This window comes from Hipposideros armiger, unplaced genomic scaffold, assembly GCF_001890085.2.
Source record: "Hipposideros armiger isolate ML-2016 unplaced genomic scaffold, ASM189008v1 scaffold_943, whole genome shotgun sequence".
NCBI classification, from domain to species: domain Eukaryota; kingdom Metazoa; phylum Chordata; class Mammalia; order Chiroptera; family Hipposideridae; genus Hipposideros; species Hipposideros armiger.
Genome location: NW_017732293.1, coordinates 429624 through 446836, shown reverse-complemented (window position 1 = coordinate 446836; position 17213 = coordinate 429624). Strand labels below are relative to the sequence as shown.

Sequence of the window (17213 nt, the reverse complement as noted above, 5' to 3'; positions counted from 1 at the left end):
AGAAACACACACACACACACACACACACACACACACACACACACACACACACATGCGCACATGACTTCAGGGCTCAGAGAGGCAAGTGGGTTGTGGGATACTGTGGGGCAACCCGAAAGTTCCATACAAAGGGAGTAGATTCTGCTCCCTTCTGCCCTATTGCTTCCACGTATCTGTTTCCCCATAGCACTTCTAAGGTTAGATGTTATCAAACTTATTTTACCAATTTGATAAATAAAAAAAAAGATATCTCATTTTGAAATGTACATGCTCTTGAACTCAACAATTCTATTGCCAAAGATTTTCCTTACAGACGTTCTCACATTGTTTGCTAACCATACTTCTAAAGATGCTCACTGCAGCCTTGTTTGGAACAACAAAAATTTGGAAACAATCCATATATCCATTGACGAGTTATGTAAATCGTAATGCCACATTCAAATAATGAAATACTGTGGTTTTTAAAATATATTTGTAAATGCACACTGGTGAGAAAATTTCACCACGACATAATAAGTAAATATTATGCAGAAGAGGTATGTAGTAGAAATTACAGTTATTTACATATAGTCTTTGTATACCCACTAAAAGTTTTCTGCACAGATATACAAAGACCAGTTTATTTGAATTAACATTGGAGGAAAGGGCCTCTGTGCTTATAATACTGTCATATCCATATATTTTCATTTTATAAACTGGTTAACAGCTTCTGTCTGAAATTTAAAAAAACCTCAGACTTTCTTAATACATTTTTTCAGCCTGCAATTTCAAAAATGATGGATGCTGTGGATATAGACAGGTGTTGAGAGCATCTTAGAGAATTTCTAGGGAGGGGAGAGGACTGGGGACTTTCAGAGGTAAGATAGCTCAGTGTGTGGGGTCAGATTGCATTGGGTTTGAATTCTGGCTCTTTTGTTCAAATAAGTTAATGCATCCAAATGAAATAACTAGTATAGTGTCAGATATGTAGTAAGTGAATAAATGCTGGCTATTTCTATTTTCATGTCGAGATATGAAGTAGAGATGGGGAGAGATGGTTGGCTTTGAGAAATAGTTACGAGGTTAAAATAAACAGAACTGGGGTTGATTGTGGAGGAGGTGAGAATGAGGGAGGGGTTAAGGTATTAAGAAGGACTCCCAGGTTAGCTTTCTAGTCTGAATAACTTGTATGGATGCTGATTCTGTGATATGAGGTTGGAAACCCTAGAGAAGAATCAAGTTACAGGGGAAAGATTATAAATTCTTCTGGACCATGTTTTCATGTGCCCATAAAAGAGTTACACATGGGTGTCTAGCAGGTAGCTCAGAGGAGAGGAATGGGATGAAAATAGAAATTTTGGAGTCATGAAACACCAAATTTTGGTGTTTAAAATTTTAAAGTGTAAGCGTGCCTGTGGAGGGAGTGTAGGTAGCGAAGAAAAGATGCAGCTTTAAAGAACTCCCTTTGTAGGTGTGTGAGACAAAAACCAACTGCTAGCAATTGGACTGGGAAAGAGTTATTCAAAGGAGCTGGAGGGAAATCGTGAAAAACAGGAGTAGAAAGCATTTTTAAGGATGTTCAATGAAATGGAGACTGAGATAGAAGGAGTTGAGAGGAGCCTGTATCTTTATTCTCACCTCAAACTTCAGCTGCCTTAGCACTGTGCCATATGCATTTCAACAGTTCCTCAAATTTTACATACTTAAAAGAAAATTCCTCATTTTATTTCTTCAATCCATATCCCACTCCCAATTTCCTTTTTCTGGAAAAATGTCAATATCATCTTCCCATTGACCCGGGCTAGACGCTATCCTTGGCCCTTCTATACACAAGGAGGGTTTTGCCTCAGTTGCTCTTTCTTCCCAATAGAATATTGCCGTCCTTCTATTTTCACAAGGAGTAGAGTAACAATTTCGAATGTGCTCTCTGACCCACTCCTCCTCCTGTTGCAGATCCATCCATTCACAGAGATGACTGTAAATACTTCCAGAAAGTTCCCCATGGCTGTGCTGTCAACTGCCAGATACTCTGGCAGTCCCAGCTTCCCATATTCTGGTCCTAACCTACCTACTGAGAATGATAATGTCTCATTATTCTCATTAATTTAGTATCTCCACTAAACTCAGGCCTGAGCAGCTTGTGCATCTACAGTCTTCATGTCTGTATCTATACAGTTCTCTTTGCCTGGAATGTGTTTCTTCCAACTATCCAAGTCCTTTAAGGACCAGCTCATGTGCCTAATTTTTCAAAGGGCTTCCCCAATCAATGGCAGAATTTGTTTCCACCTACTGACTATATTACTTTTTCTTAATTAATAATGTGTCGCCTTATATTGTTGCTGATTCATGAAGAATGGCTTAACCTCGTCACCCTTCTTACAAATCTAAGTGACCAGAACATTGCACTACATGACGTGATGTTTATTAAATAAATGACTGCTAATGTTTTTCATCAAGTAAACAAAAAAATGCGTGATACATCTAAGCATTGTGTTTCCTTTATTCTGATTCATTTTATTTTTCTGAATCTAATTCCATAACAACTACAATGTTTCATACATATTACTACAAAAGAATTAGTAACTAGCTTGTTTTTCTCTGGGAAAATTAAACTAACCAATGTAATTTTATGTAAACACATGACTCCCCTGACATTTCCCTCTATGGTAAATCAAACTACTTAAAAATGTGAATTTTTGGTTTTTTTTTTAAAGTAAATCCACCCTTGTTTGAATAACATGCTGTTGAAGCCAAAAAGGTGCTTAACGTTGAGCTCCAAGGAAGCTGGCCGACTTCCTTTGCGTTCTTGTGAATCCTTTGGCTGGAATACCTGCCATCAGGTTAAACAGCAATTATCTAACCCAGAAATAAAGCAGTGGGTGGAAGCAAAGCACATTCACGAATCTTCTCTGTGAACTGGCAAATACGTTCTTCATTTCAGGTTGGAATAAGCTAAAGGTAGCTACACAATGTTCTCTGTGTTATTTTAAATCAAGGCTTTCTGTATTAAAACAAAACAAAAACACAGTTCTCCAACATGGCCGCAGGAGGATCTGATCCATCTTGACACAGAATTGTTGGACTAGACCTGAAAAGGATTTTATTGGAAAAGGAAATTCAATCACTGTCATTCCCAACAGTTGTCTGTAGTGGGAAGAGGTTTCCCAGGAAGGATGGTGATAAAACACAAATGTCTCAACAGCCTCTCTTTCACCTCTGCCACACCCCGTGGTTCGTAGGCTGAGCCCTGGCAAAACTGCACATGTACCCAAGACTCGGTGATTATTAATTGCTTCTTAATGCAAAACAGCTCTTGTTTTCTTCCATCATTGTGGTAATCAATGTGTACTTTGATATAAAAATGATTTTTCGGTTGTTTTGACAGCCCTTTCATGACATATTCAGTTTCTGCTAAATCATTCATAAGCAATCTGCTTGATTTTGCCACACACATTTTCTTGATTTGTTGTAACTATATGCAAATGTTTTCATTAAAGAAACAAAAATAGTTTGTAGAAACAAATGATGAATTAATTAAACACATGCAAAAAAAAAAAATATCCTCAAATGTCTGACCTCCAGGAATAGGTTCACTTCCAAATCCCCATGTGTTGGATAAGACAGATGAACTACTTTAAAAAGACGCCGAAACACTGACCCAAATAAATAGCAAATCTTAAAAAACAAACCTAACTTTTGTTCCTTAGTATGTTTGTTTCACACTCACTTTATTAAAAAGCTGAAAGATGGAACTGCCAAACATACACATAAATGAATAGGAATGCTGCGCTAATAATTTCCAGTAGAAGTCATCATTTAGTTTCCTTATGAGGTCCAGTCTCCACTGTGAGTGCTACCTCACTCTTGTTAAAACCACTTTGGAATAACCATTTATTCCCAAAGACAAATTATTTAAGTCGTGCTGTTAACCTTGTTATAGATTGACAGTGATCATTACTGATTATATCAAGTTCTGTACAATTGTCTTATATTGGTCAAAAATTTTGTTTGAACTCTGTTTGCCAGTGACAATTTTCTCTTAATTTAGGAATTCCTATTTCTTACAGAGGCCAGCTGGAAATGAGTAAAGCATTACCGAGCCTTCCTTAGCTGTTGGCCTAGAGAATACACATTCTCTCCAAAATATATATCTTTGGCACGGCCTAGAAGGAAGGAATCTCGGGTAATATCTGTGCTGGCCAAGTGTGAGAATTATTATTTTTAACCCTTAAATATGCTGAAATTTGTTTTTTTTTTTCAGGAATTCAAAAGCAGACCAGTATTAGTTTAGTTATGTTTGTGAACCAACAAAACTCCAAATAAATACCTTATAGTTGTGTTTTTACTGTTGGGTTTTCTGCCTCTTTGGTTTGTAATGTTAAAGAGGACATTTTACAACACTTATAGCTTGAAGAGTTTTACAGTTTAACATTAGAGTTTAACATGCACAAATTAATAGTTCCATAAACTCACTGGCAAACTAGTTGATTATTTAACCTAAGCCTACAAATGTATTATACCGTAATGTCCCAATTGGTTCCCCAAACTAAGTTATCTCAATATTCAGAGTAACAATGAACTAACTAGCACCAAAATAGTGTGTATGTGACTATTCTGAAGTCCTGAAAAGAAAGGTAGAAACTAACATTTAACCACTGATTTTAGAGTTTGGCATTTTACCGTAGAATCCCAGATGTGGAAGTCTTTTTTTACTGCCATGTTCAAGATCATGTATGTGGAATAAGCCTACTTGATCTCAGCACCCATGAAGCACAGAAGCACTAAAAGAATCCGAGACCAGTGGAAAGAAAGTGTCTCCTCTAAATAAGAGAGTAGTTAGAGATATTTATGGATATCCCACTAATAAAGGGTTCTTAATGGAAATTAAGTTGCCCACAAGTACAAAGGTTACTTCTTGGACAAAAAGACAAGGACAAGAATGTTCTTTGGTGAATTCAACAGAGACTTGATACTAGGTAGATTATGCCCTGAGCCCTTATGGAAATTTCTGCGTGATTTATGAATTTCCAATGACAGACAGATAACTTTATACTTTGCAAAAGTAGAGTCAATTGGTACTGTAGACAAGCCTCGAGACCCTCCTAAAAATCTTGGTGGCTCTTCTCCTGCCTCATTTTGATACTTTATAAACTTGTACATGATTATTTATTGGCCTGTGTCACCCTTTTTTCTTCGAGTTAAACATGGTTGACAGAGCAGGCTTACTATCATCACTAGTACTTAGTAGATTTACATCAGTAAGCATAATGGCATTCATAGAAACGTTGGGGAACAATACATGTAGATTATTTTTAAAAGATGCAGATTCTTAATAAACATATTTGACTATCATAAAAGGAAAATTTTTTATAAAATAATGAACATTTAGCAACAGAGTACACTCACAGATCTTATATGTAGTATTTGTTCCATCAAAAATTTATTTATACCATTGTGCTAATTAAGACTTAATTATCCTCAGGGCATCAGATTAGGCTTTAACTAACTCTTTTGCCATGATGGTTGGATATATCCAAATGAATATTTCCATCCGCCTACTGTGGATGGAAACTTCCAGAAAGGAAGTTTAGGAAAGCAGATGTATACTTTCCTATATTTTTATGTTTTTCAAGAATGAATAACAATAGGAAATTTTTATACATAAAAATGTCATTTATATTCATAAAAATGTCATTTATATACAAAACAGCTCAAATTATGATTAAATGCATAAAATAGTCAAAATATCAACTTTATGTTTTTTTGTGGATTTCTGACACATTTTGAAAAAAAACTTGAAATCAATTAACACCGTGAAAAAAACTTGATTTCATCAGGCCACAGTTATTTAACAACACACATTCACTGCCCTTGAGCCTACTGAAATAATAACATCAATAAATGTCTTGGGATATGGCCTCTGTTTGAACACCTTCTATAAGGTGTTTACATATTTACCAAAGTATTAAACCAAGATCTTAGCCATGCTGTCTATTAATGCCATAGATAATGCTGTCAGGAATGAAATTCCCATGGACACTTTCTTCCTGCTGTTTATTTTTAGGGTAGCACTTCACCCCTCATCCTTCCTTTATAATGGAAGAAAGAATTCCTTACCTGGGCTTGTCCATTAGATGGACTTCACAGCCATTCAGAGTTCATTTCACCCCTTTGTTTCTATGATAATGCCACAGTTAAGAATTTGTTAAGAATTTTTGTGGGTTCTGTTTTCCCTACATCTTAAAAAATTTTTCTTTCATTTACTTGATTAAGCACATCCATCAATTTGCCAAGTCATTCTGGTATCTTAACCTGTCTTTCCCAGCACTGGCAAACCCTGCCCACTCAGGGCTGTCATCGAACTTAGTCAATAATACTTTCCAAGAATTCACATCTATATCTATCACCAGATCATCCTTGGCCATTTTTAGAAAAATATAAACATCCGAGTTAATGCATGTGCATTGTCACTAACTTGGATATTGCTTATATGTCCCCAGATAGTTCCCTTTCAGTTAGTTTATTTAGATGAAATTTTCTCCAGTGAAATAAAGTCAGTCAGCTCTGATTACTGGGTATAAGAATGACAAAAGGAAAATGAAGTTTTAGACAATCAAAACAATTATAAGGTTCTATAATGTATATCTCATTTTAAAAGAGGATAAAGCCTTTTTTTTCTGTTGATTTGCTACCATTTGTATTCGTGATTCCATTTACTCAACTTTCTCTAATTTTAATATTCTGAACTGTTTGAATTACTGAGAAAATTTCCTGTATCATGTTTAATGTTTGACATGTAAGCTACAGTGTAGACATAATTTAATACAGTCTTAGAAATTGTTACTAATGCCCTAGAAAGGATTTATTCCATTATAAGAGTAATCTATAGCAAAACTATCTGAAAATAATATTTATGTATACCCAAGTTCAGGGAAGTTCATGCTTTTCTCGGATAGATTGACATGATGAATATCACTAAATCAATAAAACAAATTTTATTTTAAAAGATGTAGGAGCTCAACTTTTTTTTTTTTTTGGTAGGAAAGAGGGAGCAACATTAGTTTTCCTTGTGCCATGTTATTGCCGTTAAAAAAACTGTTTTTAACTCCGAAATCACATGAGCAATTTTCTAAGCTGCTTAAATTTGTTCTAAAGATGACTGTTTCCTTTTTACTCTGATAAAGTTGGGACACCAAAATTGTGTTTGCTGTTTAGAATTAAAGGCTTTTAATTCATGGAATTGATTCATGGGGTACTTTGTTTCAAAGGTCCTCCAGGGCAATAATAAACTGTTTGGGACCAGAATATTTGTTAGACAGCAAATTCTCTCTTTTTAAAATACTCTAGTTAGGAAATTTTCCTTATAAAGGAAAGATCATTGGCAAGTTATCTGGTATACCCTGCATTTGCTTACCAATGGCTGACAAATTGATGTTGACATTTTAGCATTTTGGCCTTTCATGGAAGTCTATAGTGCTATTTTATATCATTATGTTTTGCAATGAAGTTCATTGAATTAAATACCAGCTCCATAGTATTAATAATTTCTGTTGTTTTTATTTTCTGCACAAGATCCTTAACATAATCAGTAATCAATAAATATTTGAAAAACTCATAAATGATTGACTATTCTGAGACACTCAAGCAAACTATATTTTGAGACTTTATTTAATGGAATTTCTGTCATACCATTGTTGGGTGGTACAGTGAATAATTAGATAATGAAATTAGAGTCTTTACTATTACATAGCTTCACCACATAAAACTTGTCAGACTACAGTAACTTTTAATAATAAGGTATTTGGATAATAAGTAACTTTTATTAATAAGATATACTTTCATAGTAATTTAGACCTGAAAGTGTAGCTATGATCTACTCCAGTGCTTTGCTTACCAAAAATGAAAAATAAGTCCCAGGTAAAGTAGTTGCTAGGGACAATATTAGAGCCCAGGTCTCCTCATTTCAAGGCCAGAATTATTTTGGCTTATTCTTTTCATGTCTATCTTTAATCATAGTGATGTGATTTGAGAAAATATCCAGTTATTTAGTAGTATCTTCTATAATAAAGTAAGAGATAGTTTAGGAGCTACCTTGGGATTTCAATTGCTCCATTTCAAATATCTGTTCCTTTTTTACACATTTGTAATAAAAGTTTTTCCAAAATATGTCTTATAAAGAAAATAATTACTAGTAAGAGCTTGATATTTTTATTATTAAAGTGTTCTAATGAAAACCAGATTCTAAGGCCATTAGGTTTTTTAACTCCATACTCCATAATAAAGCTTATTTTATTAGTTTCAAAGGCAGAAATGAGACCGTTTTAGTTAAATGAATTCTAGAACTTTCATTATTTCCTGGATACTATTTTTATTTCCAGGTTATTTCCAAATACAAGTTACAAAATTTAGCTTGCTTAAGGAATGCAACTAACATTTTTTTTCTCTTAACTTTTTCAAATTTGTATGAAAGTCTCTATTCAGCCATATCTGCTAAAATTATGTGTTCTGAGTTATCATATGTTTATAGTTACTTTACTTAACTTTTTATGGTCCTGGAAAATGATGTGTTACTTTGGTTTGCTCATGTCCTTTGGAGTTAATATAAGTTAAATGCTTTTGATTAATCAAAAGTATCAAGAATAGTCTGTGACTGATTCCTGGGCTTTGTTGACACATGATGAGAACCTTTGCTATTGCATCATAATGAGTTAATGTATTATAAAACTATTATTCTTTTGGTTTCTCAAATATTGTGATTACTTTCAAGATCTCCAGAAATTTTAGGAGTAGATACTAGAATGATATTTTTCTATATTAACTTAACCCCTTAAAATTTTTAGTGTAACTCTTTTTAATTTTCCTGAAAATATTTTTGTAAGAAGCATGATGTCTTCATTTATATAATTCTATCCATTTTATAGAGTGGTATTAAGATGCTTTCAAGTAAGAAATGCCATGTCAAACAGTCACTCCTCTAATAGTTTTAAGTTAAAGTAAAGCTTAAACTGAACTGGAAACATTCAAATCTTGTAAAGGTTAATGAGAAAAATATCAGATTTAAGGGGATGTAACATTCTAATTGTTGTTATTTAATTCGCTATTGGCAGAAAGCTAAGAATTCATTAGCTACAAAGAGGGTATGTGCAGAAATATTTACAGAATAAAATGTTGATTGATCAACTATCTGGAAAGTATATTCATGTAATGGCATGCACATAAAAATTCCATTATTCTTAGTAAGCTATTTTCATCCCTGACATGTAGGTCTTATTACTGAAGGTGACATGACAATGAGCTTTTCAAGAGATTTACCATCTACCTGAAGAGACAGACTAGAGGCATTAAAAGATATTAATTAGGGCCGGCAGAGTGGCATATTGCTTAGGAATTGGCTCAGGATGCCAGCTCTGAGCAACAGGGCCCCGGTTCGGATCCCACATATGAGGGCCAGTGACACTGTGCCCTCTACAGCTAAGATGGTGAACAACAGCTCGACCTGGAGGTGGGCTGCTGTGAGTCACCAGCAACGGCATAGGCTGCAGTGGGGCTGGCTGGCAGTGGGCGTGAGCTTTCCTGAGCTGCCTTGAGCTGTCATGAGCAGCCGTCCAATGGCCAGTGACCCATCTGCCTCAGCCGGGAAGAGCTCAATGATAATACCAACATGGGCGTCCTCCACAACTAGACATCCTCCACAACTAGACTGAAGAACAAAAGGACAGCAACTTGTCTGTTCCCCTTCCCCGATTCCTCAATGCTGTTCACCTCCCACAATTCCCCAATAAAGTCTTTTAAAAAAAATGATATTAATCAAAGATAAGAAATAATACAATTGGTCTGTGTTAAATACACAACACATACTATGGACCAGTAGTTTCCTACTCAGGCTATATAGCAGACTCACCTAGATAATTTTTTTTAAAAAATGCATATTCCCATATCCTATCTGAGTTTTTTGACTTAGAAATTCTAGGCCTTAAACTCTATAATTAAAAAAAAAGTTTTTCTAAGTGATTCTAAGAGATAGGCTTCGATATATGGATATATGCTTTAAGCCATAAATATGCATAAGTAGTTGGTAATTGTAGTACACTTTATGGAGGGAGTGGATTCGAATTGTGATTTGAAAAGCAGCCAATCTTTTGGAAAGGAGTAATACTATCTACACAACTGTAGATGTGAGACTAGAAATTGAATGGGCGTAATTAGTTTTATAATAGAGCAAATGATTCCTAAAGTGATGGGTGGAAAATGAAGTTGAGGAGGTAGGTAAATGCCAACCTGGAGATTCTGGGCTCCTGGGCTCTATCTCGTAGGCAATGGACTCAATAACGAAAGATTTTTGTCCAAGGAGATTCTATATGTAAAGGAAGTTTGAAAGAATATATAGTCAGTGTTAATATCTGGGATTAATTGGAAGGCTGGGGACTAAAGACAAAGCAAACAGTAGTAGACGAGGCTCGACATGATGAGGGTTTGTGTAGAATGCTTCTTGTGCAAGTGAAAATAAGAAGAGCTGGGACCCATGATAATAGTAAAGCAAGAATTGACAGTCAAGAGTGCAATCCTAACAATGATTTGGTAAAAGCACAGGGGGAAAACAAAACGTTACAAACCTTATGCCTGTATATCTAAAAGATAATAATTAGAACATATTTTCCAATTTTCAATTAGAATACCGTGAGATCATCTCTTTAAAAAAGAGTTCTAAGGAATTTAGAAAGTAGTCAAGAATGGCTAAATATTTACCATATAGAATATAATGTGACGTGAATAAGTCATTATTTTCAACAACACAAGCATGTTCCCTCTCTCACATGTAATTGTGGTACCATAAAATCATTGTATTTTCTCAGTCAAATAAGCACCAGCTTATTTGTGTAACAAATTAAATAGTGATACGTGTGGATCCAAGAGATTTCTCTAATAAAGGATCATTGTACATCAAATATGTTCTTCTTTGCAAAATATCTTACAAGTGAAGACAAACTACATTTAGCTGAAATAGAGGGAATACATTAAAAGGGTGTTTTCTTAGAAAAATCCAGGTTATCAATTACTTTTATTAGCACAATATTGGATGTCATGTAATCTGCCAAGAAATAGCAGTAATTTCAATAGCACATTGGGTTGAGGGGCCATGTTAGGATTGTTGATGAACATTTTAAGGCCAAAGCAAATGGAGTGGATGAGCAGACTGAAAGACTACATGACCCAGCTCCATATGCTAACTCTTGAGCGTCAATGACTAAATTAAAAATAGCGAAGTATTTACTATAAACTAAATATTAGAACTTTAAAAATTGTCTGCCCTGTGTACTGGTGTCATTCACTCTCTTTCACTCCAACTTGTACTCTCCAGCTTTCTCTATCCATCTTTACTCACCTATGTCTTTCATTGCCTAGAGCGCTGCCTTGGGTCAGCCAGAGGACACAGAAAACATTGTGGCCAAGTTATGAGCATCAACGCTTCTCACCCATGTTTTGCATCAACTCTGGATGTTGTGGCTCATGTTCAATTTTAAGAAATACAGGGAGGAGGTGGCTCGCAGTCTAGAAAACAGAAATGGCAAAAAGGACTTTTAACAAGGCTTGTATCTCTCCCAGTGCTCAATTACCTGTGGCAAAGGAATGCAGTCCCGTGTTATCCAGTGCATGCATAAGATCACAGGAAGACATGGAAATGAATGTTTTTCTTCAGAAAAACCTGCAGCATACAGGCCATGCCACCTTCAGCCCTGCAATGAGAAGATTAATGTAAATACCATAACATCACCCAGGCTGGGTAAGCAGATCATAAAACGGGATGTTTTTGAGAAATATGGAAATACGCATGACTTCTTCTATTTTGCATATCACTTTAAAACTTAGTTATAGATGTATACTCATTAGTTTAGTTCCAACTATATTGACTCTACTTAACTATGGTTTAGTCCGAATGGTCAGGTGGGTAAAAAAAATCCTAAAGATTAAACTATTTTGATTCCTGAAACTGTCTACTTAGAGCCAGGCCCTGGATATACAAATGCCACACCACCCAAGGTAATCTTATAAAGGGTTTAAGGCTGTAATCATATTTTGGGTTCTTACCAGTACCATGGCAGAACTATCAATTAAGATGAGGTGTAGTAGAAAGGTGAGGTTATAGGATATACTTTTAGATGTCTCCATTGTTAATAGCCTTCCTTGTGATCCTGGGTACAAAATGTCCTTTGGAGAGACATAGAGTAAGCTATGGCTTTCAAGAGGAATGGGTGCATGGATCTACACCACCAAACAAGAGGTATCACTTTTTCCATATTTAAGGACATAATATTAAATACAAATAAATACTAGTAACATTGATTTGCATAGTTTTTATGTTCTACGATGCATTCATATATATTCTCAATTCCTGTTATTCACTCTAATCCATCATGAAGAAGTAGGATATGTATTTTAAGTAAATATAGCCTGCATTTGCATAATAAATATTCAGGAATGAATGTGTCTTTATTTCTGTGTAAACGAGTGGCTTTTAACAGCACTGCTACCTGGCTTAATTTATGCTTAACGCGTTTAGTTTTAATTTATGCATATAATCTCCAGAGGAACAATTGAATCATAAATTGTTATCATTTTCCAGGCATAAGATTCAATCAGATGGAAAACTTTGGTCTTCCTGCAAATACAGAAATTCTCTTCTTTAAGCCAAATAATTAACTTTTCTAAGAAATAATCAGTTCAAGTTAAGACAGAAAGTTAAGCAATTTTAGAGCAGATACACTAAATCCAAAGCAACATAATCCCTTTCTCCGACGATTACTTGGAGTCCTTGAAGTATCATGTGGCAGAAAATAATGGATTAAAAGAATGTAATTAAAATTACATTTTCTCTGTTTATTTTTTCCTTGAAGGTGCAATGTGCATCCCCAAACACAAAAGCACAGTGGTTGGAAAATCTAAGGTTTTTAAAAGTAAAATAATAAAATCATATTAGAATAGTGACAAAAGAAAGAATTGTAGCAGGACTGATTTTTATTATACATGCTAGGACACTATTTCGTCAGAAAACCTGAAGCTAAGCTTACATTACCAAATCTTTTATATCCAGTTCTCCTTTCAAACAACTTATTGCTATAAATATCCCAGTTGGACGTGTCTGCTATTTAGGAAATGAGAGATCTGAAATGTGTGAACGTATTTTTGTGTTGCTATTTCTTTCCAAGTTCATCCATTAGAACACTTCCTAATTTTTATTCCCATCAAGGTAGATACAACACGCTCAATTATTTTTCTTTGTGATATTCTCAACTAGAAATCCAAAAGAAGCTTAAATGCAAGCCATAATATTGAACCTTAAAGGCCATTGGCAGTACAATGCATTGAGGTTGGGAAATGTATCTTGCATAAGTCTATAAAAGTTCATCAGTGAAAATATTCATTCGCTTGTACTCCTTTATTATAGGGGGGTAGATATGTGTTTGTGTCTGTGAGTGTGTCTCTGTCTTTTAAGTTTCAGAAGGTAATACTATGAATGAGTCGAAGTGAGTATACAAACTCCCCAATTACGTGATTGCTATTCATTCGCTTCTACTCAGCTTACATGATTACTAATCGCTTCTACTCGGGACATCTGGTATACCTGCGCGTATTGAGTTCCCTTTGTTCCGCCTTACAGCTGCTCTGACGTTCAAGTGCCTGGGAGATCAGTGGCCCGTGTACTGCCGAGTGATACGCGAGAAGAACCTGTGTCAGGACATGCGGTGGTATCAGCGCTGCTGCGAGACGTGCAGGGACTTCTATGCCCAAAAGCTGCAGCAGAAGAGTTGACCCCTAGCAGACCGGCTGGCTCACAGCTCTTTGCAATGACATTATTTATAAACACACACACTAGCATGTTTTTCAGACCAAATATTATCAGATTACCTATAATTTAATCAAATTAATTTATTTTGGGGGCCTGCCAAACATCCAGTATGGTGTTTGTTTTGGTAATACAAACATTTTGATTTATACTATATGGCTTCATAAGTAATTTTATAGGAATAAGATGGATCCAGTTACCAGAATAAAAAGAAAAAGGAAAAAAAAAAACCACTAAGATCATTAGGCTTTAAAAAAAATTTTTTTTTTAAGTTAGGACTGTCTCTAAGGTGCTACTCTCTCCCCACTAATATCATTGAGTTATGCAGAATGTATACTAATTTAGCGTATAGTTTAGCTATCCATGGAGAGAAATCATTTTTGTGTTTGGGTGTCCTGATGCAGAATTAGCTCATTTTCTGTAATCTGCAGGAGATGTGTAAACATAACAAACCTCATAGTGTTAACAGGATTTTAGAGAATGTATTATGAATTTGCTTCAGATTTAGAGACATCCATAGGAAAATTTCTACTGTAATTATAACCTTATTTTAATAATGGAAAGGAAAAAGTCAAAATAGAGACTTTGATCATGTTCATGAACATGTACTTGAACACAAGTATTGTAACAATGAAACACTGTAATGATTTACACTGAATCACCATTGCACTGTTGATATAGTGTAGAGAAACCGTTATAGACATGGTAACATCCTACAAAAATGTGTATTATTTTAACATGTTGTCATTAGAGTTTAGCTTTTCTAAATATTTTGAACAAAGAAAGCATTGATCCACCCATTTCGTTGTATCTTTTAGCAGATTTTAAAAGAATATAGTACTTAGCCTCACAAATCATAATGAGAAAATTTACTGAATATTTTCCAGCCTTTTCCCTAGAAACAAGGAAAAACAAAGAGCTGATAATACTGTGGTAGTTTCATTGTGTTTTTTTCTTTTTAAAAATTAAAGTTTTACAATTCTGTGAAACGTTAAAAAACCAGCTTAAATTTTTTCTTGTGAGAAAATATTGTACATGATTCACATGATTTCTTAGATTTTTCAATAAAATATGTGAAATTTCCTGTTGGGAGGCAATTCTTCATAGGTCTCTCTTATTTCCGCATGTCTTGGCACTGTCTGCTTTTGTTCTGGAATATCTTCTAAGGGATGTTTGTGCAGAGAACAGCCTTGGAAGATAAAGTTAGTGTCTCTCTTTGGACAAAGGGCAGACATGCTTATTTCTCATTATAAAAGTTTCAGATTCCCTGAATTAGGGTCCCTCACCTCTAATACATCCCACTGCATGTGCAGGTATCATCTGGCTTTCTTTGTATTTTAGCAGCTTCCATTGGCATTACTGTCATAAAATCCCATAAAAGATTATGGAACAACAAAGGGGAGAAGGGTTTGGCCAGTTGCTGTTTGGGTTTTGTTGTTGTTGTTGTTAATTTATTGGGATAACATTGCTTAATAATATTATTAAGCATTCAGATGTACAACTTTATAATGGGATATCCATATACTCTATGGTGTGTTCACCACCCAGAGTTTCCTGAGTATGTCTATTTCAAATAATACCTTCCAGAATTAAAAAAATTACTATGGAGTGAGTCCAGGGGCTCTTGGGTCCACTATGAGACAAATTTAAGCCAAAGCTTGATTAAATTTTCTAACTTCCATGAGCTCTTGCTCTGACTATGGGACTACAGTGGCAATTTAGGGTCATGAGGAATCAGTTTAGAGCCAGCAATCCGGTAATCATCCAAGAGCCTGATTATTTCCCTTTCCCCAATATACAGTTCCCATCAGGAAAGACTAGAAAGTAGATTAACACTGAATTTGGGACAGTGTAGCCGCATCCTGCCTCAAGGAGATCTAGCCTCGCCTTCATTTAAGGAGTCCTGGATCTGGGAACTGCTCTTGTACAGAACTTGAGCAACAGCTGCAATTCTCTGCTGTGATGAGTCCAATCAGATGTCTGCTCACGAAGCCTAGAGATGTACGTCACTCCTAGGACTCTCTGATCAATGAGCCAATACCAAAAATCTTTGCAGGTCAAACCATTTCCTGTACCTCTTTGACTCTACTGCCCTTTATGGTAACCATGTTTTTCTGGTCTCTGGCAGTGAACTGCAGTCATTCGGTTCCTGCCCTACTGGAATGCCATATTCTCATTAAATTCAAGAAGCCCCGTTCAATGGCAGCATTTCCCAGTGTCACTCCTGGCTTCCAGAGAATAGCCACTACAGACTTCTTTAAGGGTTCCAATGCTGCCTTCACCAGTGTGTTTTTCAAAGCCCTGGTGAAGGGAATGCCCTCTAGACACTCTTAGGGGGCATATGTAACAGGTGGATGAGCACATCTATCATAATAAAGCCAACCTCCCTAAACGTTTGTATATCTTCCTTTGTACTATATAATAGCTCAGAAGTTCGGCATCTCAACTTCATTGAATGTTGGCCTCCATTGGGTCCAGTTTTCACATAAATTGTTAGAATTGTTCCAAGCCACATGAACTAACACTTTTAATCCAGAATCTCTACCTGGGGAACCCATATGAAAAACATCTAGGCTAATTCAACATTGTACTCCTTTCATCCTAATACAACACTCTTAAGAAACATCCCTAAACATACCTTGGGTTTCAGTAAATATGAATTAGTGAAATCTTGCAATTCCTTTGGTATGTATGGTACCACTTCAAAAGTCACCCTTTGTTGCCTGGCCCCCTTGAACCTTCCAGGACTTGAAACTGAATATGGATTTAGAAGAAAGACATGACCGATGGTGGAACATCAGCAGTAGAGTTAAGAAGGCTTCATTTTAAGGGAGTCATGTAAGCTTTCTGGGTCCCAACTTAGACCTAGAGCTATGACTTTAAAACCCCTGACTTATTATTCTCTTTCTCTAAGTTCTCCAGCTTATTTAGAAGAAATGAATCAACCTCACAGTCATTATTCTCTTTGTTGCTATGAAAACGTTCTATTGCAGCTGGTAGTTGGTAACTCAGAGCCCTGCTTTCTATAGGCACTTCACTCCAGGTGACTACAGGTGATCATTTAAATATTCATTTTGCCACTGCATGCCATGGATGACCATGGTCCCACTTATTGCTGCAAACAGGGTCCCTAATGCCTTTTAAGTCTAGTCAGATCAGAGAACTAATTCTAGATTCCACTTCTTAAATTTTGTTCTTGTCCCAGTAATTGTCATGATTCCATCAGCAGAACAGTGTTGGAGTTTTATGGGATAATGGATTTGAATTCACATAATGGCAGGAGGAGCTGTGGAAGGTCCATAAGAGGAGTTGGAGCATCAGAGGAGTCACCAGGCAATGTGAGTGACGAGGCACAGCCAGGTAAGTACAACTATGAAAGGTGAATTTGTAC

The 17213-nt window shown here is 35.7% G+C and overlaps 1 protein-coding gene across 1 annotated transcript in view; it reads left to right on the top strand.

Moving 5' to 3' along the window:
• The window catches only part of ADAMTS19 (ADAM metallopeptidase with thrombospondin type 1 motif 19), a 92463-nt gene extending 77619 nt beyond the window's left edge, over nucleotides 1-14844 (top strand). The window contains exons 12-13 of the mRNA XM_019630777.1: nucleotides 11584-11761; nucleotides 13637-14844. Coding sequence (XP_019486322.1) covers nucleotides 11584-11761; nucleotides 13637-13788 — 330 coding nt within the window. The 3' untranslated portion in view covers nucleotides 13789-14844. The remainder of the gene's footprint in view (nucleotides 1-11583; nucleotides 11762-13636) is intronic.
• The last annotated feature ends 2369 nt before the right edge of the window (nucleotides 14845-17213 follow it).